At 35.2% G+C, this 26,704-nt stretch overlaps 1 protein-coding gene across 2 annotated transcripts in view; it reads right to left on the bottom strand.

The window, feature by feature from the left end:
• Positions 1–1,230: 1,230 nt before the first annotated feature.
• The window catches only part of LOC121418770, a 28,018-nt gene continuing 2,544 nt past the window's right edge, over positions 1,231–26,704 (bottom strand). Inside the window, exons 2-11 of one of the 2 annotated variants that reach the window (XM_041612869.1) lie at positions 23,512–23,628; positions 21,538–21,678; positions 14,259–14,477; positions 13,915–13,992; positions 13,303–13,425; positions 12,440–12,580; positions 7,262–7,438; positions 4,015–5,295; positions 3,514–3,618; positions 1,231–2,840 (exon numbers count right to left, since the gene is read on the bottom strand). In XM_041612869.1, the coding sequence (XP_041468803.1) occupies positions 2,461–2,840; positions 3,514–3,618; positions 4,015–5,295; positions 7,262–7,438; positions 12,440–12,580; positions 13,303–13,425; positions 13,915–13,992; positions 14,259–14,477; positions 21,538–21,678; positions 23,512–23,628 (2,762 nt within the window). In that variant the 3' untranslated portion in view covers positions 1,231–2,460. Of the gene's footprint in view, positions 2,841–3,513; positions 3,619–4,014; positions 5,296–7,261; positions 7,439–12,439; positions 12,581–13,302; positions 13,426–13,914; positions 13,993–14,258; positions 14,478–15,683; positions 15,864–21,537; positions 21,679–23,511; positions 23,629–26,704 lie in introns of those variants that run through there. The other variant, XM_041612870.1, reaches the window with a different exon arrangement.

Consider the following 26,704-nt stretch of genomic DNA (forward strand, 5'->3'; position numbering starts at 1 on the left):
GTCAATTTAGCGCACTGTGACAAAAAACACACATCTGGGCCCGTTGCATAAAACTTTTTACCTGAGAAAACTCAGGTTGTTTTTACCGGAGTTTTTGGCCTGTGCTAAAGTCAACGGCGGAAATCAGACTAACCTTAGTTTTCAGTTTTTACCAGAGTTTTCTCAGGTAAAAAGTTTTATGCAACAGGCTTCAGCATTGGACATTTTTCAATGAGCGGTAAATAAGCCTAATAAACCATGGGTTCAACCGATGGTTTTAAACACCACAATGCGAATTTGGGCCTATGATTCTCGATATGTGATATTTTCAAATATATACACACGATAAATGTGCCATGCATAAAGTTCTATATAATCTATGATATTCTACAATGAACCATGTAAATTAGAAAAGATAAGTTCTTGTATGGTGCATATCACATACCATTTAACATATCTATACATTTCCAAAGGGACTTGGATGTTATTACCCTGGCTTTAGCTTGACAAGCCTTTTACAGCACAAGCATTTCAAGCAATAGATTCCTGCCAGGTAACAATTTACCTCATCTGGGTTGAGTGCAGCACAATGTGGATTAATATCGTGCTGAAGGAAATTTTTTTTCATGGCTAAGATTCAAACCCATGACCATCTGTTTCAAAGTCAAGAGACTAATCCACTGGGCCACAACACTCCATCAAGATAGAGAGATACACTGAAGAGTGTCAGTTACATTTTAGTTTACATTGCTGTTACAGGCAAGTGAGGCAACCATGAGTGCAAAATTCATACCATTTCATACATAGCTGCATATCATCCAAAACTGAATCCTCACATTAAGATTATTGGGTATTTAACGCTTTAAGCTGAAAGCATCATACAGTCAGCAGAGTCTGCCTAATAAATCAAATCTCTTGAGACCTTAGAAATATTGAGGTAAACAACACAATCTCCGTGAAATCTAGTCAGAAAATCACTTTGCAATTATTTAACAAAGAAGGTTAACCAATGCAGACTTCAGTTTGTACTCCTTGTCATAAATGTTGTATTTCTTTCTCTCACAAGATCACAATTCACATTTGTATTCTGATAGGTACTGTGGTCTTTGCAATCGGCCAGGGGAGACATATATGTATATATGACTATTACATGTGAAGAAACTACATAAATATGTACAAATTATTTAGTGCTAAAATGTATTTCATTTATACATTATTTTCAATATTTTTTTTTTCTTTTTTTCTTCAAACCTTTTAATCTTTATTTATGTACATTTACTAAAGGTCAAAGTACTAAATTCTGCAGTCATATTCTAGTTTCTCATGAATGGTTGAACCAAGAACTAATATAGCACTGATCAACACATATATAGAAACACACCAGTTTGGAAATCAAGGAACAATGTTGTATTATGAAGTCAATGCCGTGAATGTTTCCTGCTCATATTAACAATTATTTTAAGGCATCCAAGGATTTACACAATAGCAATAAAAATTTAAAAAATGAACACGTGAATATGAAACTACTATCCATCACTAACCCACTGGGTAATATGCTTATAGCTTAACATAGGTTAAATCCAAACTAATGGGCCAATGCACACTGAATTTGATCTGGGCTACTCTTTCTCCAAGCTTTATCAAATCATACACAGAATGATTGCATTAGTGTTGTATTGGTGTGATCAGTCTCTTTAGAAAATGGGCCAATGCACACTGAATTTGATCTGGGCTACTCTTTCTCCAAGCTTTATCAAATCATACACAGAATGATTGCATAAGTGTTGTATTCGTGTGAACAGTCTCTTTAGAAGAGTGTGAATTAACAATTCCTTTCTGGACCAGGGCCTTGAAAGTACTGCGTGTGCACACGCATTGAAAAATAATTTTTCAGTGCACACATTTTTTTTTCATATTTATGACATTAATACTGTAAGCAAAGTATTCATTGAGGACATTTTTTTCCTGCAGGATCAAATACAATATGTACAAAATGAATGAATGTATAACAGGTTATCCATGAAAGTGTTGTCCAAGGTAAATTAAAGACAAATTTCAGATCTGGTCAAGAGATTGTAGTATGAAAGAAACTGCCTCAAAGTAATTGGAAAATACAATGGTTGATTACAATGCTATGAAGAATGTATGATGCATGATAAGCGAATCATCAATGCCAAAAGATATTGACTCAAGTCTATTGGAAGTCACCTGCAATGCACACAGAGAGTATGAATAGAACAAAAGACACACATTCAGCCCAACATTTCAGCTATTCGTCATAGCTTGAGTGTGCAGGCACCCGAGAAGCAATATTTCCTTAATAACATGAAAATAACTTCAAAACTCATGACTGTTTTTGTCTTTCCCACAGCAAAAGATTCCTTATGAGCAATGACAAGAGAATACTGACCACTTTTCACCTTATTGCTCCTGTGGTACATCCAACATGGACTTATCAAACTAATGTCAAATAGCTACTGATCAATAATGGAATTTGTTCATCCTTCTGACGACATCCAATCGTTGATGAAGCTGTGCACATTTCTTGAAATCCCCGCAGGTTACTTCAGGTCGCTTCTCATGCAACCAGTTAAACAGATAGAGTGTTGAGCTCTTTTGAAGGGAATCAACGTACCTAACTTCCTCAAACTTCATCTTGAAGAAGTACGCGAAGACCTTCCAATCACTGCCTGTGTTGGTCTCTGGATCTAACATAATCTTCAGCATCTCTCTGCATCGGTAGTCCATGTCCTTGATAGGGAAATCTGGAGGATTGGTAGTCTCCTCAGGAAAGCTGTTTTCCATAGGGAAACCTAGGTTATGGTTGATCCTACCTGGAGAGGTATGCACCCTTTCATCATCTGTGGAAATGCAAGGAGGCAAGGTCAAAGGTCATTTAAAGACATTCATCAAAAAAGGAACTTTCATCTCTTTGAGGGCAATCAGCAATAAGATATAAAACTAAACTTCATCCTGCAGCCTCCATCTTGATTTCATCATTGACTTTGGGATTAAAAATTAAAATACTTTAATTCAGAAAGACTGAAAAATCCTTATTGAATATCAGCTAAGGGTAGTCTCATTTTGAATCCATGAAAATGATATCAGTATCACACCAAATAAGAGACAGAAAATCTTCAATTACTCAAAGAAGTTGTTGCACATTTTTTTATCAATCACTCCCATTGTGTCTTAAAAATACAGATTTTCCTGAAGTTGGAAGTGGATCTTTCAAAAGCCCTTGTAAAACTTTAAATAGCCTGTAATAAGACAGATACAGTCAATGTTTACCATCAGTATTTACAATAAATGTACATCTTGGACACAATATGCCATAGACTAGCATGTCAGAGGGCACATCCTGATGACGAAGAACACAAATAGTCTATCAAACACAGGATTACTGTCCGTCACTCCTGCCACTATTCTTCTTTTATCTTTGTGATTGAAGACAATAAATTACATTTTCTATACATTGTATTTCATTCTTCAATGTGACACCCCAGAATCACAGGTAATAGTGAAGAATCTTACCATTTACAGCACGCTCATTTCCCACTCTCTGGCCTGCACTTGTTGGAGGAAGAGATCTGAATTCAGCCCCTATCACATTGTTGGGTAATTTCTGACCAGAACCCTCTGTAAAAAAAAAAAAGGGGTTGATGGGAAAAATAAGGTGCAGTTGTTAACATAAAGTTTAATCGATTATGACCTCCCCACCCCCCCCCAAAAAAAAAATATCCATGCAGTTGATGAAAGAGATTTTGAGTCTTAATAATACCGTAATATACATGCCTTATAGCTTTATGTAATACTCTGAGAGATTCATGGGGAGCACTTCATCAACATTTTTCATCTGATAAGTCGTAAGATCTGACAACTTTCCTTGAATTTGATTGACTGTAAAGCACCATTACCATGATGATTCAGATAAAATAACACTTGTTGGATAATACGTCGTCCGAAAAGTCCCTTCGTCAAATGCTCCCTTGGTTTTTAGAAGTATTTCATTACAAACAAAAATTGTGTGCTCACCTCTGTAATCCTCTTGTTCGAAAGCATCTTTGCTGTTCATATTGGTAGCATAGGGGAGTCCATTCAGAGATTGACAATCATGTTGGTTGTCTTCTGCAACTTGAACAAATGGAGTCTCTACTGAAGAAGATGATGCATTACCCTGCCTTGACACAGAACCGGGCATGTTGAGGGACGTTGTTGCAGGAAGAGATGCAGGTCCGTCCCTGTTGATGCTCTGATTGGGGATCATTTGTAAGGATGCAAAGCTACCTCCATCTGAGGCAACAGAACCTGTTGAAGGAGGGATTCCACTGGGGTATTCTTGGTGAGGAGAGGCATTGGCTTCAGGAGAAGACATGGAGATGTCTCCTGTGTTGTCTCTTCTGGGGATCTTATTTCCTGTAGGTCTCTGCATACGGTCGTCATGTGGGGCAGGGCGAATATTTGGAGCTATCTCTGCTGCCGAGTAGTGGCCATTCCTAGAGGGAGCACATAGATTATTAGGGTACTGACTGTTGTTGCTGTTAGGGTCCATGTCATTAAAACCTGATGGACATTCTACGGTTGCATCATTCTGTGGCAGCACAGGTTCCTTGGATCCAAACGGCATGGAATGGATGGAAGTGAGGGGCATTGAGTCTCCATTGGCAAGATACTTGGCAGTATCTGAGGATGATTCTGAAGGTGTAGCTTGATGATAGACTCCTGATGAACCGTCTCTCGATAAAGGCAACTGTCCCGAAGCTTGCTGACCCTCCTGGTTGATGTTCATCTGAGATGGAGTAAGTGGTGGCCTGCTTTGATGATTAACGACTCCCATCTGCATTATCATTTCGCTCTGGGATGGATCCAAAGACCCTGCAGGCAGAGCATTGCCATTCCAGGAACCTCCGTTGACACCAACATACTTCCAGCCCTGGTTCCCTGAACTGCCCCCACTTGAGGGCTGTGCATGGAACGGTTGACCATTGCCAGGGTTGGGATTCCCACCTGAAGCATAACCTGCAGAATCCTTGCTGTGTGATGAACAGGCAGATGGGACTACTCTTCCTCCTTGCTGGTTCTGGTTACTAGGGTTTCCTACCAATCCCATGGAAGAGCTTAGACCATGTACAGGACTGGTCCTCATCTGGGTAGGTGCCTTGCCATCTTGAGACGAGAGATAACTGGGTTCACTCATCTTACGTTCATCCATGGCATGCTGGTTACTGGCCCGAGAGTATTGTCCAGCTGAAGGAGGGTTGGCTTCTGTACTGGAAAAAGCTAGTTCTTCTCTTGACAGATTTCCATTGCATTGATCTGGGATGTAAAAATGAAATTTTTGTATGAATGATCAAAATCAAAACAAAACTTACATTCCTCAGCCCAATTCAAATTCATAGATATATACAGTTGAGGCCAAAAGTTTGCATACACCCATGGAATTTAGTGAAATATGTTCGCTTGCCAAACATTGTAAAATTTACTTTATCTTCAGAAATATGAATACTACCATGACGAATTTTGTATCAAATGAAAGAGCATAATGAACTCTTTCACATGATTGGGATGCCACTGGAATTAAAGTATATTTCAGGTGGAATTTTCTTTGAAGAAAAAAAGTAATATTCATGCCAAATGTATTCTATTGTTTGTTATTATATTTTCAAACATTTCATAGAAATATATAAATATCAAATCAATGATTATATTACATTTTCTATCATGATATGTCACCACTGAACACAAAAGTGTAATCTGATATGTTTGTATTGAGAAGTAACCAGCACAAATATGAAATGTTTTTGTCAAGTTTCTATTTTTAATTTATCTAAAATATGAAGATATTTTGAGGGAAAATGACACCTAAATATTTTTCAGCTCCTGATGACAAAGCAATGTGATGAAGGGGCATGACATACTCATTTGTTTGATATCAAGTTTGTCATGACAGCACAAATATTTTATAAGATACAGTAAATTTTATGATGATTGGCAAGTGTCAACTTTTCTTTGAATTTCCTGGGTGTATGTAAACTTCTGGCCTCAACTGTATATCTGCAAGACTTTTCTTGTGAAAATATTCTTCCGGTGTCATAATTATCATACCCTAAGCATCCAGGGCAGTGGTAAATGTAAAGATATGTCTGGCACAGATCATGTACTATATCCACATTGTCATGTTTAAGAGAACTTACAAGTACATGCTTAAAGGACAAGTTCACCCTAACAAAAACTTTATTTGAATAAAAAGAGAAAAATTCAACAAGCATAACACTGAAAATTTCATCAAAATAGGAAGTAAAATAAGTTATGACATTTTAAGGTTTCGCTTCATTTCACAAAACAGTTATATGCACATCTCGGTCGGTATGCAAATGAGGGAACTGATGACATCACTCACTCACTATTTCTTTTGTATTTTGTTACATGAAATATTTTGATTTTCTCATCATTGTCATGTGAAATGAAGTTTCATTCCTCCCTGAGCATTCATATAACTATTTTGTTAGAAATAAGCAAAACTTTGAAATGTCATAACTTTCTTATTTTGCATCCGATTTTGATGAAATTTTCAGCATTAAGCTTTTCTGATTTTTCTCTATTGATTCAAATCAACATTTTTCTGAGGTGGACTTGACCTTTAAACAGGAGTGTTGACCATTATTTAAAAATTATTAGAGTACCATGCACTGGCCTAAGAATAACTCTTGTTTATTTTTTTGAAAATAACGTCATATCAATTTTCCACATTAAAATGACCTAATCCCTTGACTATTCACATATTATCTGACCTACTGTTCCTATTGTGACAGGTTTGGTATTATCTTGGAGCTATTTCAGAGAAAATATCTTGAGACCTCTGTAATGACTGCTAACACATATGGTCAATATGGATATGTGTTATATACATGTACCCTAATTTGATACAGGAATTAAAGTGAAACTTCATTTCATTCAGTTGTGTTTCATGAAATAATAATATGCAATATTTATATAGCACTTAACACAATGCTTTTAAGCGCTGCATACCGGTACTATTCCCCCGGCTTTAACATTGCTACAGTTATCGGGCTCTTGAGCATTCAAGGAATTTCTTCCTATCAGGAATCCATTTACTACACCTTGGTGGAGAGTGGCAAATATAGATAAACCCTTTGCCAACGGATGCGAGTGCTGCGGTGAGATTCAAACCTGGAACCTTGCGATTCAAAGTGTGGAGACTCATCCACTTAGCGACAGCACCTCTACGAAATGAACCATGGAAATGGAACTTTACTCTTACCCAATGCAAGCTTAACTCGGTTGATGAGATCTGTTGTATCAATGGTGCCATCGTCATGTCGCTCAAGAGAAATGAATGCCAGATTGACCAGTTTAGGGAAATGCCTCCCAATCACATGACGATTTATTCCCAGACACATGTGGACCACTCTCTTCTGGGAGGCGGCTACAATCAACGCTGATTAATAAAACATACCAAATTATCATAAATATTATCAAATACTACACCTATCCAATCCTTTTGATATTTTCTCTTTCATTGTAATAATATTGGCATGATGATCATGAACATCATCAGGTTGTCATCATTACTGTTCTTATCTGTATCGTTGTGTCAGCAAAAAAACAGGATTGGCACATCATGCTAACTTACAATAAAAATAAAACAATACATTTTTTTATTATTCAATTTAAGACAAAAAATAATAATGAAAATTGAATTAAAAAAAAAGAAAATTGTAGAGAATACTACAAATATTCAAGTGTACAAAAATGTGTAGTACACCTCATAACTTCTGCAAAGCCTTTGATTTTACATTGTTTATATTTGATTTGATTGATTTGAATTTATTTCTGCACTCAGCATAAATATTCAACATATCATCTAGGTGATACAATTGAGTTTTACAAAACAAGTTAAGAAATAGTCATAACAAAGCAATGAAAAATTAATATAAAAAAGTAGCAATATTCAATGAAAATAAAATAACAGTTTAAACGAATGCAGGAGACCGCCATCGTGAGCGGTTAAGCTTGAAGATGATGGCGGCCTCGTAAAATGGTACATAAATTTCTTTCATTGATCAAGTGGGTGCAATGCAGGTGCAGGTGCGGGTGCAGTAAAGGGCAGTTGAATAATTAACTTGAAGAGGGGGATGCATATGATTCAATGGTTTTTCTTTTAATAGTGGCTTTAAATGAGTATATTGTTGAACATGACTTAACGTTGTTTGGAAAGTTGTTCCAAATATCGGGACCATAATGTCGAATTGATTTATGAGTTATTAATAACTTAGGGTTGGTGAGATGAAGGTTTCCTGATGTGCGGGTTGGGTAGGAATGAACAGACCTGTTAAACCTAAACATATTATTAAAGGACGGAGGAAGTTGATTATTAAAGTATTTGAACATAAAGATAGCTACTTGAATCGTATTGATATCAAAGATTTTTAAGTTTATGAAACAATGGGTCAGAATGAGCCAAGTAATGTGACCCTGTGCACATACGGATTGCTCTTTTTTGTAGTTTAAAGATGGAGTTTAGTTTAAAAGAACCACAATTTGCCCAAACGATATTACAATATGTTATATAAGGGAGGACTAATGAATTGTATAATAAGAATAAAGTTTTGTCAGGAAGAGTGAATTTTAACTTAGAAATTATTCCAATACTTTTGGAAACGGACATCGTAACATGGTGAATGTGTTGATTCCAAGTCAAAAATTCATCCATAATTATACCTAAAAATTTAGATTGGTTTTTCTGTTCAAGGGGGGTGCCGTCAATGTTAATGTGAATCGGTGTGTTAATGTTATGGGAATGGTGTCTGAAATACATAAAATGTGTCTTTTTTGTATTAAGGGAGAGTTTGTTGGCTTTGAACCAGTTTGACACTTTGTCTATTTCACGATTAACGATATTGTTTAATGAATTAAGGTCTCTATGAGAATAAAATATATTGGTGTCGTCGGCAAATAATACGAAGGATAAAATAGAGGAGGTTCTAATAATGTCGTTAATGTAGAGTAAAAATAAAAGTGGGCCTAAAATGGAACCTTGAGGGACACCACATCGAACTAAAAGAGAATCAGAGTCGCAACTGTTAAAATTGACATATTGCCTTCGATTATTTAAGTAGTCTTTAAAAAAAGAGAGACATTGACCTCGTATTCCATAATGGTTGAGTTTGGAAAGTAAAATTTCATGGTTGAGGGTGTCAAACGCTTTACTAAGATCGCAAAAAATGCCAATTACGTGTTCTTTGTTCGCTATGGCATTTGTTATTTTGTCATAAATTTGAAGTAATGCTAAGTCTGTTGAATAATTTTTTCTAAAACCATATTGATTACAATTTAGAATGTTGTATTTGTTTATGAATTTATAAAGTCTTGTGTAAACTATTTTTTCGAGAATTTTAGATATTGTTGGAAGTAAGGAAATGGGACGGTAATTACTTATTTCTTTAGGGTTGTCTTTTTTAAAGATTGGATTAACTTTTGCAATTTTGAATAAGTCTGGAAAAACACCTTGGGATAGGGAGTTATTAAATATGTGAGTAAGAGGGCTAGCAAGAGGGTGGATTATTTGCTTAAGAAGAGACATGTTAATGCCATCGCAACCAGAAGATCTAGAATTATGAAGGGAACGAACAATAGTGATTATTTCGGAGGGGTTTGTTGGGGTTAAAAAAAGAGATTCTTGATTTGGATCTGTGAGGTAATCTGTAAAATGTGCGTTGGGACTATTAATTTTGTTTGCAAGCTCGGGTCCAATATTGGTAAAGAAAGAATTAAATGAGTTTGCATAATTAGTGGGATCAAGTATTTCAGATCCATTGAGAGTGATTTTATCATTAGGTGGGGGGTGTTATAGTACCCAACACTTCTTTGATAACTTTCCAAGTTGTATTTGTATTTCCATTGGCAGCGTTTATTTTGTTAGTAAAGTGCAATTTTCGGGATATTCGAATTAATTTTGTTAGTTTATTACGATATATTTTATATTTTTTTAAAGAATCATCAGTTGGATTGCGTAAGTGATATTTATATAGGCGATTACGTGTCTGTATGGACTTCAGTAAACCTTTCGTTATCCAAGGATTTTTGGGTTTGTTACGTTGGTTTTTTATTTTACCTATAGGGATATTCTTTTCATAATAATGTTTTAATGTATTATTGAAGTTATTGTATGCAATATTGGGATTTACTTCATTATAAACATCATCCCATTCTTCCAAAACTAGATCTTGCTTCAGTAATTCTATATTTTGTTTAGATTCTTTACGATAAGTATATTCTTTGTTTGATTTGGGGTAAGACAGTTTACAATCACAAGTTAAGAAAATAGGCAGGTGGTCCGAAACTTCAGAACATAAAATCCCTCCTATGGCTTTGTTATTATGAACATTCGAAAATATGTTATCAATCTGAGTTGATGAATTCAAGTTAATCCTTGTGGGTTTATTAATAATAGAAATAAAACCAAACGAATATATTAATTTCATTAAATTTGATGAATTATTAATGTGAGATGAGGGCAAGAAGTTGATATTAAAATCACCGAGCAAAAAACAATGTTTGTTTTCATTCCCTATTTCATGAAGAAAATATTCTAGTTCATCGTGAAAACGATCGATATTTGTATCAGGTGGTCTATAAATTAATCCTATGATGATATTTTTGGAATTAGAATTTTCAATCTCTATAAACAATGACTCGGCATGCAATAATTTAACATCAGATCGAATCTTGAATTTGAGATTTTGTGAAATGTAAAAAGCAACTCCTCCTCCTCTTCTTCCCTTACGGTCTGCCCTTATCAATTTATAATTAGGTATATCAAACATGTCAGGAGAACTTTCATGTAGCCATGTTTCGCTTAAACCGATGGCTGAAAATTGAAAGTTATTTAATGAGTGTAAGAGGTTAACTAAATATTCAAAGTTTCTATTTAGACTTCTTATGTTTGCATGTAAAAGAGATAGATGATCTGGAGTAATATTAAATTCGTTGTTGAATTCTTGGGGAGTGTAATATTTGCTATCTTGCGGGTTCTCAATGAAAATATCTGGAGTAAAATTATGTGACTCAAACAGGGGAACGTGAAAATGTAAAGTACCGGAGGTTTGGAGAGAGGTCAACTGCAAGTGTGCAAGTGGTGCATGTGCGTGAGTGTGTGTGTAGAGGTGTATTCATGTGTGAAAGTGGTGCTAGTGTATCAACAATAAGACCATATTTCAATGCAAAAAGAGTAAGACCCATCTTGGTCAATGATGGCTGGGCAGCAGAGCAGAGCTCGACCACCCTAAAGATACAATGGATAAACCAATTTCAGCAAATAAAAACTTAGAGTTTACTATGAGGGCATTGGAAGAAGACAATATTTACAACAAAAAAAAAGAACCATGAATCATAAAAAGAAGTCCAACAAGATTGAGTACCGGTAATCACTATAGACTTCTAATGTCTTACATAATCTACATTGAATTGAATTAATACATTGAAACCGCATTACATGCTTTTCAGTCTAGAAAATACCGAGAATGGTCTACATCAAAGGGAGTATTTTTCCTTAGAAATCTGTTACAAGGAGGAATAAATAAATGAGGGGAACTGGAAATGAGCTTTGAATTAATTTGAAAGTATAAAGAGAGTTCAAGAATGTAATAGAAGCCCACCATTCACAGTTTAATAATTAAAGTAATGGATCTCTTTTCTGACAAACCGATTAAAATATTTGAGTCGTGAAAGAATGAGATGATATCTAATTAGGACTTTTCCTATATTGTATGAAGAGATTAAGCAGTTGGTCCAAAAGAATGGGCGTATACAGCATAGTAATTGATTGGGAAAGTGGCGGGAAAAAAAACACCATAGTGAATTCGAAATACAAGACCAACACAATATTATGGATCTAACATGTGGCTGAAAAGACGAGACCAAAACTAGTATACATTCTTGTGTATTAAGCATAAAGAAATTAAACGTAATCAACACAATCAGGAATGAATTACGTGAAGACATTGTGTCCCCCCTTCTCTCTCTTCCCTATTCTTCTTTTTACAAAAAGATTTAAAGGCTTTTTCGATCGATGACCGTCCATAAGTAAAATACAATAAGAGGGTGTTTTATGAACAAAACAGCCGGATATCTACGTTGAAGTATGCATTCTTATAGACGTGCATGTACAAAAACTATAGATAGTATTTTGCATACAGGTTGTTGCTGCTTGATAAAAAAAATATTTTGTACGTCATGACTTGCCGCTGTGGAGAGAGAGAGAGAGAAGGAGGGAAGGGGGTCGTAAACTATCACACTTGAGCTACATGTATTATTCAGTACAATATTTTCAAGTTTTGAATGGACAACAAAGGAGAAAAAGACAATAAAAGAGATATCATAAAGTAAAAAAAAAACATTAATTCCCCTTTTGTGCCATAATAAATGTGTTATCATTTACCTTCAAATTCATCTCTAAATTTGGATGGTAGCAAGATATCAAGAAGCCTCTGGCACCAAGTAACAACTCCGAGTGTATTAGGACCGTCGTTATCAATGATACTCCTTACTTCAGACATCACTACCTCTGGAATCTGATGGTCTTTGTGAAAGAAAGACAAATTGTGATAGTTAAATGTATAAGAAGGTGTGACCAGTGGGGGAGGGGGGGTTGGGATTAGGGCAGGGAGAGTTTGATCTAAACGAATACCGGTAACTCTTTCAATGTAAATCATCGTGCTTCACTAAAATTTCATTTTTCTTGGTCTTCATTTAGATATAATCACTGAAGTATTAATTTAATATACAGAAAGACAAATTTATTTTAAGAACACTTGTTTAATATTTGCCATAATTGGTAGGTAAACAATTTTAAAGATCATGTAATTAGATAAACGCAATGCAATATCAGTGCTTTTATTGGATATGGTTTCAGTCCAAACATTAGGTGATTTCAAGTTCGGTGTTCGCCTTGGTGTTGGTGTTGAAATTTGGATTGTTTCCCCTAGCTCCAAAACTTATTCTCATTATTGTTATCTCAACAACTAGTGAGTGACTTTTCGGGACCATCTTCATTTTATGTTTGGCGTTAAAAAATTGAGCTAACACCAACACCAAAAGGTCAACACTGGACTTGAAATCACCCATTGGTTATGCAAACCCCCAAAATCTTTAATTTTTGGCTAAATACTGATGAATTAACTCCATTCTAATCATGTCTACATCAAGTTCATGAAAATATATTTCTTTAACCTCCTTTTAAATGTAAATGAATTACTGAAGAAGGGGAGAAGAGTGTCCTAGAATAGAAGTTTAGATACCTACCTTGGATTCTATTGTAGAGTTTATATTTAGTAGGATCCATTAATTGAAATCCATCTTCAAGTTCTCTACTAATTTCTCTTACTGCTTGCTTGGCAGCCTTGTCCCCTCCATGGACAATATGAACTGGGAATTCAATTAATAAATAGAATTATTATTACATTTATGGTCATTTAATCCTGCTCAAAATCACAAGGGTCATTTTTGGGGTGATTTGTGATACAGAATTTTATCGCATTCCATTTGTGGCACATGATTAGGCACTGTTCATATTACTCATCTCTCATTTGACACACTAACCTACCTATCTTGACACTCTCTAAACAGTCTAGTCAATTTAAAGGCATGCACACTTTCTCACTTTTTACATTTTAAAGTTCTTCAAGTTTATCAAAAATAAAAATTTGATATTTTTCAGCAACATGTAGTTTCACAGAAATGAACATAGGAGCTTCAAACCATGTCATTATTGTGGGAGCATACTTTACAAATAACGTTCACTATTGTCTCTGGCATAGTTAGTTGAGCGCTGGAACACTTCTGTAACATTATTTTGCTAGACAAATGTTGTAATTGTATGTTGAAGAAGGGATCTTCTTTCATTGCTTTCCTCACCTGAATCTATATCAAGAGTAGCATCCTCATTCATAGGGACTCCTGATGAAGAAACTTCTGACTGGACATCTACTGGAGCTGGTTTCATATATCAGAATAGAGTGAAAACTTTATTGATTTAAAGTATTTAAGATTAAGAAAAAAGACTTGAGATTTGAGTACATTAATCATAACTTTTCTGCCTAAGGCCTTATTTACATTTATGTCATAGTTCAATATTAGAGGAAGGTGTACAAACCATAAAAGAAAAAGTTCTGAGTGTAAATCACTTTGGTATTGTAGAACTTATTTCTGAGAATTTAAAGGATATTAAAGCAGTATAATAGCAGTAGTGACAAACTCACCTTTCCACTGTTTTACAATAGCATTCACAAAACTTGGTAACTTCATTGCATTTGGATCTGCTCTGCACTTTACTCCACAAGTGTTGAATTTGAAGTGATTTACAAACGCCAAGGTGAAGGCTTCTTGGAAAATCACATCTGATATGGTCAGATCTTTGTCCCATAAGAGTGCCAAACGACGATCGTTTCCAGGTGTGACTTGGTCTTTCAATACCAGATCTGAAAGGAAGTACATTATGATAATGACATATTGAGTGAATTACCAATTTGACAATGGATTCATATTTTAGGGAACTGGCTCAGAAGTCCACCATTATACCATATCCTGAATACAAGTCAACTTGGGCAGTGTAGATGCTAACATTACAGGAAACAGAAAATGTCAAAAAATGATGTTTAAATTGTATCTTTCATATATATGTTTACAGTAACTTATCCTCGTGTATCATGGATGGTGAAGGAAATATTATTCTATGGTTTTTATTCACAAAAAAATGAATTATAAACTTAACCTGTAAAGTAAGAGGCCGTTCTCATTACGCTTTCTAAAACTAGTTTACTGGAAACCGATTCAGGAAACCAGTTTGGAAGATCGCTTTGCTAGCGTTCCCACTTGATCACATGAAAGTGGTTTTCAAAATCACTTCATGTAAAGCAATCTTGCTATGGAAACGCTCTCAGTGGGGTGACACGTTTCGGGCGAAATTCAAATCCACAGCGTAGGCATTCTACACCTGTTGTGTGGAGTAGCGCGCTCAAAATGTGCGAAAATCGCTTCCCGAAAAACGGTTGTGTCCTCACTTACGCTAAAACCAGTTAACGAGGCAAAGCGATCTTGAAAACTACATCGTGAGGTGGTTTTCTGAACTGGTTAGGAAGATCGCTTCGACCGTTCTCACTACATGTTAAACTTATTTTCACTTGACTAGTTTCCAGTAAACTAGTTTTGGAAGGTAGTGAGAACGATGTCTTAGAGATTTGTGTCGCAAAAGGCTATCTACCACTCTTCACCAGAGTTTAATGAAACCCAAGTTTAGTAAACGGGTCAGGAACACTCGGCTCTGTCAGATGACATGCAAACAAAATCATGAATTAAATAATAAAGCTTACATGTATGTGTACATGCTTTAATAAGATTCATGTGCAGCATAACTTAAGCATTCATCTTGAAACCTCTTGACTTTCAAAGAGTCACACATTAATATCCACTTTATCAAGACAAAATATCACAATCATACTCTGCTTTGCTTTAAAAAAAAGCTGATTTAAAAGACAGAAATTGAAAAAAATCTAAGAAAAATGGCATGAAAGAAGAAGAATCACCCTATAGTAGAGATATAGATGTTCATTTTAAACCCCTTGCAAATATAAACAAGTGATACACATTTCGTTATTTTATTTTAGAAGATCATTTTAATCACCTACCTCTACTATATTTCAGGCTGTAAAAAATCTATTCAACAAAGCTGTTCAAGTACAATGAAAACCTTGCTCAGTGTGTCCCGTTTTGACATTCTGCAGTCATTTAGTGATGAGCATAATAACAATTTTGCAAGTTTCTCAACCATATCATGCCATCCCATTGTCATTGTACATGTAGCTAAATAGTTACTATATGTACATGTATGTAAAGTAGTTTGGTGAGGAAAGATCACAGTGAATGTGGAAATCCCCACTTTCTTTGATTTCTCAGAATGTACTGGACATGAATAGGCTACCAACTCAGACATTGTCACCGATTTATTTCATGGAAGTATGAACTCAAAGATCACTGTCTGATAATTAGGTGATCTGTCAATCGACAGATCAACTATTAATTTCGTACGAATTTTCTTTTTTATTTCTTTATTTATTTATTATTTATTTCTATTTTCCCACCTCTTCTTGTGAGCACAAAATTTCCAAATCTGCATCATCAATTATCTTCAAAATATCATCAGATATGGGGACTTATCATGTGATGTGTATAAAGCAAGTTCAAGGTCAAAAGGTCATCATGACGTCAATGTAAAATCACATCATCAATCATATCTTCATTATCAATGATAAAAAATTAACAATATTTACATCACATTAACTTCAGGTCAAGGGTCAACTGCCCATGTCATCAAAGGTCATGTAAAGGTCGCGACGTGCGCGTACGCCCGCGTCAAAATTTTAAAATGGTCAAAATCACTTTTTGACCAAAACAGAGTACGAATCAGGTCATTTTAAGCATTTCAAAAATTTGCGCGCGCGCACGGTTACACGCGCGTTCTCGTGCGTAATGGCACTATAAAATATAGGATCGCCATTTTTTTTATATCAATGCAACGATAATATAATTCTGAACAATTTGATACCTTGATCAACCTTCTACGACAAGTAATAAAGGAATTAGCCTCCATCAAAGTTTACAGCACGCGCGCGCACTAACCATAGACAATATATGTGCAAAAACATGCCTTTACAAAATTCATTATAGCTTTTAAAGTAGTCCGTTGACCCCTGTTTTTTTATATTCGAATAGAGTATGGAGGGGAGATGTGATTTCATGTCGCATTTGACCCGAAATTTTATCATGACGTCATCAAAATGGCGTCGGAACTCAAAATTCCCATTTTGCTACTTATGACGTCATTATAATTATGCAAATTTGACTTTAACTCTGTAAATATTGGTCAATTTTCGCTCAGTTTTCAATATGTTGTAGCCGAGGACATATTATTTCTAATTTGATGACTTTATTCACTTTTAAAGGAATGGATCATCCTAAAAAATGGCAAATTATAGAGGCATGTCATTTTCGTTCATTTTTTGTGCAATCTCTATGGGAAATGACTTTTTCTCAAAACTGGATTTTACATTCCTCTATTTCGCGAGCCATATCTCCATTTCTATTGGTTGGTTTTCTCTGAGCTTGAAGTATGTTGTAGCTGAGATTGTAAGCTATCGTAAATGTGGTCTTCGTTTTCCGATCAGATGCCGGGATCATGCCCGTATTTCACTTGCAAAATTGGATTTGAGATCCTCTTAATTTGCTTGTGTAGAAAGTCTATGGGATACAGTGCAGCTCAATTGGTAAGGCACCAGACTTGCATCCTTAAGGTCGAGGGTTCGAACCCAAAAGTGGACATAAATTTTTTTCTTTTTTTTTTCTTTTCAACTTTTCGCAAATGTTCCTTAATCACCATTACAAGGTATATTAGTTCAAATATCGCACAATGAAGTAGGTTAAAATCGTTTTTAATAGGCCTATAACATGTACAATGTGTATCGCCTACACCTACATGTATTTCACATATTCTCATTTCCCTCTTTTCAAGAGTATTCAACATGTTCTTTTCGTAATAAAAGTTTAGTTTTCAATATGAGCATCGTATTGATCTCAATAAACATGGTGATTGTATTCGTGATCATGAAAATCAGAGACGGATCACCTAATTCGTCCTCATGACGAATTAAAATTCTAGTAAGTCATTGTGTTTTGATGAGGAATGCCAGGTAACATTGCCAAATGTTACATTTAATAAAGCTGCAGTTTAGGTTGGTTTCATAACATGATGGAGAAGGAATAGGATATTTCATGAATTAATTAAAACTGCATGTATTTTTTCATTGTTTCTGCTTCTATGGTAAAGTCAAAATAAATAATTAATTAACATATTTGTAGTATGACATTTACATACATTTCAATGTGACTGACAAATGGAATCTGTAATAAACCAGATAGGGGACTAAAGATTTGTCATTTAAGGAGAATTGGGTATAGTGAAGAGTCAAGTTCATGGAAAAAAAAACGAAAAATAAAATCCTCTACACCCAGATAAATGGCCATCAGATGGATATCAGGTATAGAGGCTATATCTTTATTACCATTCATGAACTGAAACCTACCCTATTAAAGCCCAAAATGACTAATCCCTCCCCATGAATTTTCCACTTTGAAAAAATAAATTCTTCTGTCAAAAAAATTGCAGAATCTTTTCAAAAGAATTCACAGTACATGTAGAGTATCAGAAAAATATATTGCAGGGAATAATTTTACTGGTATCACATTGCAATTTGCTCCAAATTATTGAAAGACTGCTATGCATACATTTTTCTTTATAGCATATTTTTACATAGGACTGTACATTACTTAGTTGAAAGCTTTTCTCTGACCAAAATTGCTATACAAATTTTTAAAGCAAAATTATTTCCTGTATTGTTAACTTGCTTCACACTTCCGGAACCCACCATAAGGCCATTGATCGCATCCATTTCCAACTGTATGAAAAACGTTCTGAAACCACATCCTTTAAAGCTCTTCTCAGATTTAGCAAGTCATGTATCATTAAATTAATACAGACATATCAAAGTTTCGAAAATGTGAAGTTGATGTAAATGATTTCTTAATTATCTTTTGCAATTACTGCATACACACATGGTGAAATATACATGTATAGTATACCATGAAAGCAGTTTAAGAACCTATGTCAAAGATTGACCTCTGATCTTGTGCTTCATGACAGGAAATACCGGTAAGAGTTATAATGTATACATGTTACATGTACACCAATAGAAACCTGGGGAAGCTTGACAACCTGTATGAACATAATGTCAAGTGTTTGACAATTTTTTTTTTTTTAGAACTGAACTTGTTTTCAGAGGCAAAAATGTTGATATAAGTGTAGAAAACTTACCTGAGATCATTTTAAGGAAATTGATCTCAGACAAGTTTGAAATCAACCCAAGACCGGTTAGGAGCAGATATGAACAGCAGGGGAGACAGAGGTTACGGTAGTTGGAACATTTTTGACAAAAATGACTGTAAAATCCAAATAAATTTTATTCGAGAAACATTCAATATATCAGCTTGAAGCATACATCTAAGGGCTTCAAATGTACCCCATAAAATTTGTAGCTCTATTATGGTTACTGAAAAATCCACCTTGAACAAGACCATCGCAAATACGGGGTAGGTTGGAACACTGCATGGTCAATTAAGAATTATACTAAAACTGTAATATTACATGATTTTAGCCTATTTGCTTTATTTTATTCAAGTTCAAAATATCAAAGTGTTGATTCGTTGAACTTTATGTTTTCTATTATACAGCCACTCATGCAAGCAGACTGTGTAGCAGAATTATACATATTTGGGTGCGTTTGATTTTACATGCAATTAAGTGTACTATCAGCAATTTCATGTACTTCTGCATCAAATTTATAAGACTAAACTTAATTGTTTATATTTTTTTCATTAATTAATTATGCAAATAAGCATATATTAAATTTACACTAAATTTGTTTTTTTTATGTTTTTGCCTTTTTATGTTTTTGCCTTTAACTATATTGATTAAGCTAGTAGAATGCTAATTTTTGGTGAGAGTATCAATTTTCAAATTTATAATATCAACCAAAAATTGCAAAAAATATAATTTTTTATGTATTTTTTGTTTATGTTATTTGTATTTTTGTTTTTTTTAACCTTTGTTTTTTCTGATTAACTTTGTCGGGACTCTTTTGCAATCATAAATAGCATAAAATAAATCTATTTGAACTAACAAAAGTAAAAAAATAATCATACATTTATGGCTTTTGGTTGAAAAACACAATTTGCATTGACCTTGTACATGGAATCATGTTTTTAAACAATTTTGGGTCCGAACATGCACATACAAAATGCTGCGTAATTTCAAAACCGCGCACACAGGAATCCCAAATTTGATCTCAAATGATGCACAAGTCTTGAAAGTAAAAAGTCAGCGAGCAGTGTAATAAAAAAAAAAATTGCGCGCTGGCGTAGTGACGAAATTTCTTGGGGGCTCAAATTGACCCCCCTCCCCCAGTTTGATAAGGGTTAATATTGCATTAGGGGCCTACAATAGGCCTTAAATGCACACTCAGACCTAACTGATAAGCAAAAAAGGCATGGTATACAATACATCTTCAGAAGAATGTGAAATACTTTATATATTTTTTTCTCATATCCAATGTTTTTATTCATGATTATGTTTGGGGTAAGTTGGAACATGTTCCAACTAGCCCCTTCAATTTTGTTCCAACTAACCCCCGAGGCCCATTTGAAGTTTATAAGCTTACAGCACAGAAAAGAGACTTCACCATGGCATACATGTATTAATAACCTCATTTTGTAGCTTGGTATAAGTGTCTATTATACCCCCAAACTGGCCAACTTGATCTATAAACTTCTCTGATATAATCAAAAATTTCTGAAAGAGAACAAAATTACACAGAAGGTCAAAAAAAAACCAAAATTCACCAGGCTTGTTGCACATGTGTTGTAAAATGGCTGTTGATAATGACAATAAATTGAGGGCAGTATTGCAGAAATTTATTTAAAGATGTTAAAGAAAATTACAATGTTTCAACTTACCCCATGTTCCAACTAACCCCAGTCTCCCCTACATGTAAATTGCCCCCTACAGAAGTTTAAGCCTGCTGGTAGTAACTAGCTCCCAAGGGGGGGGGGGCACTTACACATATATATTGTTGGCACGGGGACATGCCGCTTTGATGAACCCCTTTTTCAGACCTAATTTTCAGTTCTCTAGATACTCAGGATGACAAAAGTTAAATTCAGCAGCCATCCAGCCCTGTTCACAAGAACCCAGTTATGAGACATCTCAGTTCCCACGCCTGCCAAAATTAACAAGCATGGGCGCTACATGCGAGAGATGTACGCACTGCTTCGCAACTCCCTCCATATAACTAGTAGCTGATCCATGCAAGGCTGGCGCATGCACAGCGCTAGCGTGTACCGTACCTACAGTGCCACGATCCTGTTACCTAGACCCCGTTTTTCACACCGCTCGGTAAATATTTAGTTCCCAAGAAACTGTACTTTACCCTTGTAGTCAGTTCCTTAGACCCCGATTTCAGAGCTTCATGAGGCACACCCCAATCAAAAAATAATTTGAGTCCCCCCCCCAGAACTAGCTATCAATTAGCTGGTGGCTCACTTTACTGTACATACTTGCTGCACTATAATTTGATTATTTCTCTGCATGCCTCTTACAAGTAAAGCTGGCTATCCACTAGATAGTCATCAGCTAGCAACCAGCTTAAAATTCAAGAGAGGGTGTACCCCAAAATGGACTGAAATTTGTTGCAGTAGTTTGCAACACGTTAAATCTGGAATCTGTTATCGATCTTTTTTTGAAGACATGTATCAATCAGATAAACATGTGTACATTGATTAAACACCTGATGTTTATATGCTTCTGACTCAGTTCTGAGCATACATGTAACACCATGATCATTAAAAAAAAAATTACAATTCACAAACACTCACCTTGGAATGCTTTGGAAATGTCTTTGTTATTTTTCATGACTTCACAGAGGCGTGATGATAGGAAAATGATTGCCTTACAATGGAGATCATCGCGATCAAGCTTTCTCATCATCTCCACAATCTCGGATGCAACATTATCTCCTTATGAGAAAAAGAAATAGTGTTTCACTGAATAACATGTTGAAATATACGTTCAAAGTGTTAATTCATCTTCATATAACATGAAATAATACTATAAAGCACATTATGCATTATGCAGGCTCTCCTGGGTATATATACATGTACTATTATCAATATCATGATAATTGTTGTTGTTATTGTTATTATCATTATCATCATTATCACTATTATTATTGCTATTATTTTGCTCTCTTTTTTAGAAATAAATCTACTTCTCGAGTATGGAATCATATGAAAACGATCAGGTACGTATACAAATCATACTCTCCATATATTATGTAGCTAGGTATGTTTGTAGGGTCTTTGGTAAGAAAAAATTGAAGATAACTTGAGGAACCGACTATTAGATTAACTGCAACATTCAAAATTTCTTAAAAGAAGGAAAATTATGGTCTGTCATTTTGTAAGGTTGGAATGTTAAAATGTTAGATCAATATAATTTAAATTTTACCATTGCTTTGAATGATAAAACTTTGCAATAAGCCCAACATGATCTACATGAAGCATCATGAAAAATCAATACATTTAATAATAAATTGGAAAATATCTACAGTAATGGAATTATAGCTCTGATTATCACATTAAAGGTCAAGTCCACCTCAGAAAAATGTTGATTTGAATCGAAAGAGAAAAATCAGACAAGCACAATGCTGAAGATTTCATCAAAATCGGATGTAAAATAAGAAAGTTATGACATTTCAAAGTTTTGCTTATTTTTAACAAAATAGTTATATGAACGAGCCAGTTACATCCAAATGAGAGAGTTGATGATGTCACTCACTCACTATTTCCTTTTGTTTTTTATTGTTTGAATTACCTACCTATACAATATTTTAATTTTTACGAATTTGACGATTAGGACCTCCTTGCCAAAATGTTAAAATAATGGAATTCCACGCGTTCAGGGAGGAATGAAACTTCATTTCACAAGACAATGACGAGAAAATAAAAATATTTCATATTTCAAACAATAAAAAACAAAAGAAATAGTGAGTGAATGACATCATCGACTCTCTCATTTGGATGTAGCTGGCTCGTTCATATAACTGTTTTTGTGAAATGAAGCGAAACTTTGAAATGTCATAACTTTCTTATTTTACATCCGATTTTGATGAAATTTTCAGTGTTATGCTTGTTGAATTTTTCTCTTCTTATTCAAATCAAGTTTTTGTTTGGGTGGACGTGTCCTTTAAATACTTGGATAGTTGTAGGACATTGCAAGAAGTTTTATGGGTTTTTCAGACATGATGTACTATCATACATGTAAAAGAAAGAGAAGAAACTGCACACTATGGTAAAAATGAATGTAATGTACATAAATTTTATCAATACTTAAAATTTATGTACTTTAGGACAACTTATTTCAAGTTGCTATGAATAATAAACTCTTGATTGAACCAAAAGTTAAAATAATGATGATTCAACATGCTCAATGAGAAGTCAAATAATGTTTTACCCTACATCACAAAAAAATGAAACATTAACATTCAAAATGTAATGTAAAGTCATCCATTGCCTAGTATGTTATGCATATAAAAGTTTGTGGAAATTAATGAAACTTCAGTCGTGATTTTTAAAATCAAATTTTTTATTCAGTTTCAAATAAAGTGTGAAGTTAGTATTAGGCTAGTCTGATTTTTATTCTTTATCAAATAATATGTTGGTGAGGTTAACACTTTGATGATTTTTATTGCACTTCTTATATGGTATCAGGCAAAAAAATAAAGAGTCTATGCAGTGTAAGGTATGAAAGTACTTCTAATTTCATCTTCTCGTAGTATGATTGCAACTTACTCTCTTTGTAGCGACGTTTGTAGGATACTTGGTCTTCCAATTTCAGCTCATCTTCTACTCCGCTTATTACAGCACGGATGGAATCATTTATTTTCTTCTCCGCATGAATAAGACACACTACATATAGAGAAAAGACAAATTGACAATGTAGAAAAGATGTTAATTCCTTTAATATATTTCATTGTCATCAAGCAGAGGGGTTCTTTTTGACTCCTAGTTTAATCATCTTTTTTTTTATAGAGAAGAGAGTACATGCATGAAACAAATCCACTTTCAAATTTTAGAGAAAATGGCAGTTTAGGTATAAGGAGGAGTAGCCCAAGGATGTCACTACGGAATGCTAATAGTGTAAAAAACTAATTACTAACTAACAATATTATCATTCTCAGTAAAATGTACAAAACAACAAAGCTCATTTCATATCTAACTTTTATGAAAATTTCATTGGTCTCACACTCTCACTTCAGTGGTCATATGTGTGCACAGCAATAGTCTAGTTGATTGCCCCCCACCCCAGGAATCCATCCTATGCATATATATATACTGTACAATATGTACATGCTGTGTTACCCATTAACAGTCTAGTCCACATTAAAGATATATAGACTGCTAGGAGAGGCATGGTTATTTTCTAGAGTCTCAAGGGGACCACAAACTGACAATTAAATATTAACTTTAAGTCATAACTTTAAGTCATATCTTCATACTAGGGCCTAGCTAACCAGGGTGGTGTTTCATAAAGCTGTTCGTAAAGTTACGCACAACTTTACGAATGACTGGAACATGTTCTTTACATAGGTCACCTACATAGGTATATATCATATAGCACAAGAAACGGTCACCAGTCATCGTAAAGTCATTCGTAACTTATAGACTGTGGGATGGTCGCTAAAATTGTGACTTTCCGTGGGGCAGCAAATACAACCACGGTTCTTGGACATGATAATATGTAAAATATTATGAGTGAATACATGCACAATGTTGCCATCGGTAAATTTTGCTCCTGACCTCAAAAATAAAAAATAATATGCGAAATCGTACCATTGATTCGACTGGAAATTCCGCCATTCACCCCGTGTGTTAAGGACTTCCGTGAACGCGCGCGAGCGTGTACAATGCATGTAACCTCGTTCGCGTTTATATTTTTTATTCGTTGTACATGATATACGTTATAATACAGAATGTACGATGGCGGATAAGATGTCGTCGTCTTCGTCGTGTTTTGACAGCGAAAATGACGATTTATCACTAGCAAATATATGCTACATGCACGTCTTACCCAAGGAAAGAGGGCCAGTAAATTCCTTTCAAGTAAAGAGCTAGAACAAATTTAAGCCTTTGCTGCATTCGTTGATGTAGACTACCTGGGACTTCAGAATAAAAATAGCTATTCGTGCAGCAGAGAAGTTTGCGATTGACTTGCATGCAGCCCGGCCCCGGGAGACCAGCCCGACCAGCATTTCAGCAAGATCCGAATGGATCAAAATAAATATAGATGTACCGCGTTTGCCCAGAGCCAGGTCAAACATCGTTCGTATCACCAGCATTCAGCAATCAAGCGATCGAAGGTAATTTGTTTTCACTTTGTGCTCTTGCATTTCACTCTCTGCAAAAGTGAAGCGGTGCAAACTTTGATTATTTTTGTATAGGTCTACATCTAGATTTCTTAATTGAGTCGATGAATAATGTGACTCATGACTTACTTCGTCTTCTATTCATACGCTTGTAAATGTGGCGGTGAAGTAAGTCATGACATGAGTCACATTATGTATCGATTCAATTAAGAAATCTAGACCTATACAAAAATCATCAAAGCTTGTACTGCTTCACTTTTGAAGAGAATGAAATGCAAAAGCACAAAGTGAAACAATTTTGGCATGGGCAAAGATCGCTATAACAAGGATCACCATCTCAAAATCATCCTCTCTATCTTTTTCACCTTCGATAGCTTGATTGCTGGAATGCTGGTGATAAGAACGATGTTTGACCTGGCTCTGAGCAAGATGTAACGCGTTACATCTATAACGTTAGTTTGATCCATTCGGATCTTGCTGCAATGCTGGTGGGGCTGGGCAAGAGCGTAACAGGGGTCGGTGGCCAGGAGGGGCAAAAGCAAAAAATCTCCGGTCTTATCAGGGGCAGATCCAGGATTTTCCAGAAGTGGGCAAATTTTTCAGAGGAAAGTTTCGACCAGCCCCCCCCCCTCAAAAAAAAGTTTTTCAACCAATTGACAAGCAAAAAAAAACAAAAATAAAGGTTTTCACCCACAAATGAAGTATATTTCGTACACGAAAAAAAGGGTCTTCAATTTCAAAAGAGGGGGCACACCTTTGTTTTAATGGCATATTTACATTACAAATTTTAGTATTTTGCTTCTCAAAAGGGGGGGCAGGAAATGGTGTTATGAGGCAACATTTTGAGGGGCGATATGGTGTATCGGGTAAAAAAAAACAATGCGAGTTAGCAAAAAATTTTACATTTTTAGTACAATAATCCAATTTTAGATTTTGACATAATGTTAAAGATAACATATTTTTTACCCTTCTCTCTTTCCTTTTCCTTTTTTTTCTTGGTCTGTACGCCACGGTAAACAAGATTTTGTTTATGATTTTGCATGCTTATTTTTTAAAAATAAAATCACCTTTTCATGACAAACTAGCTATCTGTTCTTCTTTCTTTCCTTTTCCAGTTCCTCTTTTTTTTCCCCTTTCCCTTTCATTCTCCCCCTTTTCTTTTTTTCCCTTTCATTTTTCCCCTTTAAGTTCCCGGTGAACTCCGCCAGGGGGGATAGCTTGCCCCCCCCCTGCACTGTTAAGCCACTGCTCACTGGGCCGGGCTGCATGCAAGTCAATCGCAAACTTCTCTGCTGCACGAATAGCTATTTTTATTCTGAAGTCCCAGGTAGTCTACATCAATGGATGCAGGAAAGGCTTAAATTTGTTCTAGCTCTTTACTTGAAAGGAATTTTCTGGCCCTCTTTCCTTGGGTAAGACGTGCATGTAGCATTTATTTGCTAGTGATAAATCGTCATTTTCGCTGTCAAAACACGACGAAGACGACGACATCTTATCCGCCATCGTATATTCTGTATATAACGTATATCATGTACAGCGAATACAAAAAAATAAACGCGAACGAGGTTACATGCATTGTGCACGCTTGCGCGCGTTCACGGAAGTCCTTAACACAGAAT

This window comes from Lytechinus variegatus, chromosome 7, assembly GCF_018143015.1.
Source record: "Lytechinus variegatus isolate NC3 chromosome 7, Lvar_3.0, whole genome shotgun sequence".
In the NCBI taxonomy this organism is placed as follows: domain Eukaryota; kingdom Metazoa; phylum Echinodermata; class Echinoidea; order Temnopleuroida; family Toxopneustidae; genus Lytechinus; species Lytechinus variegatus.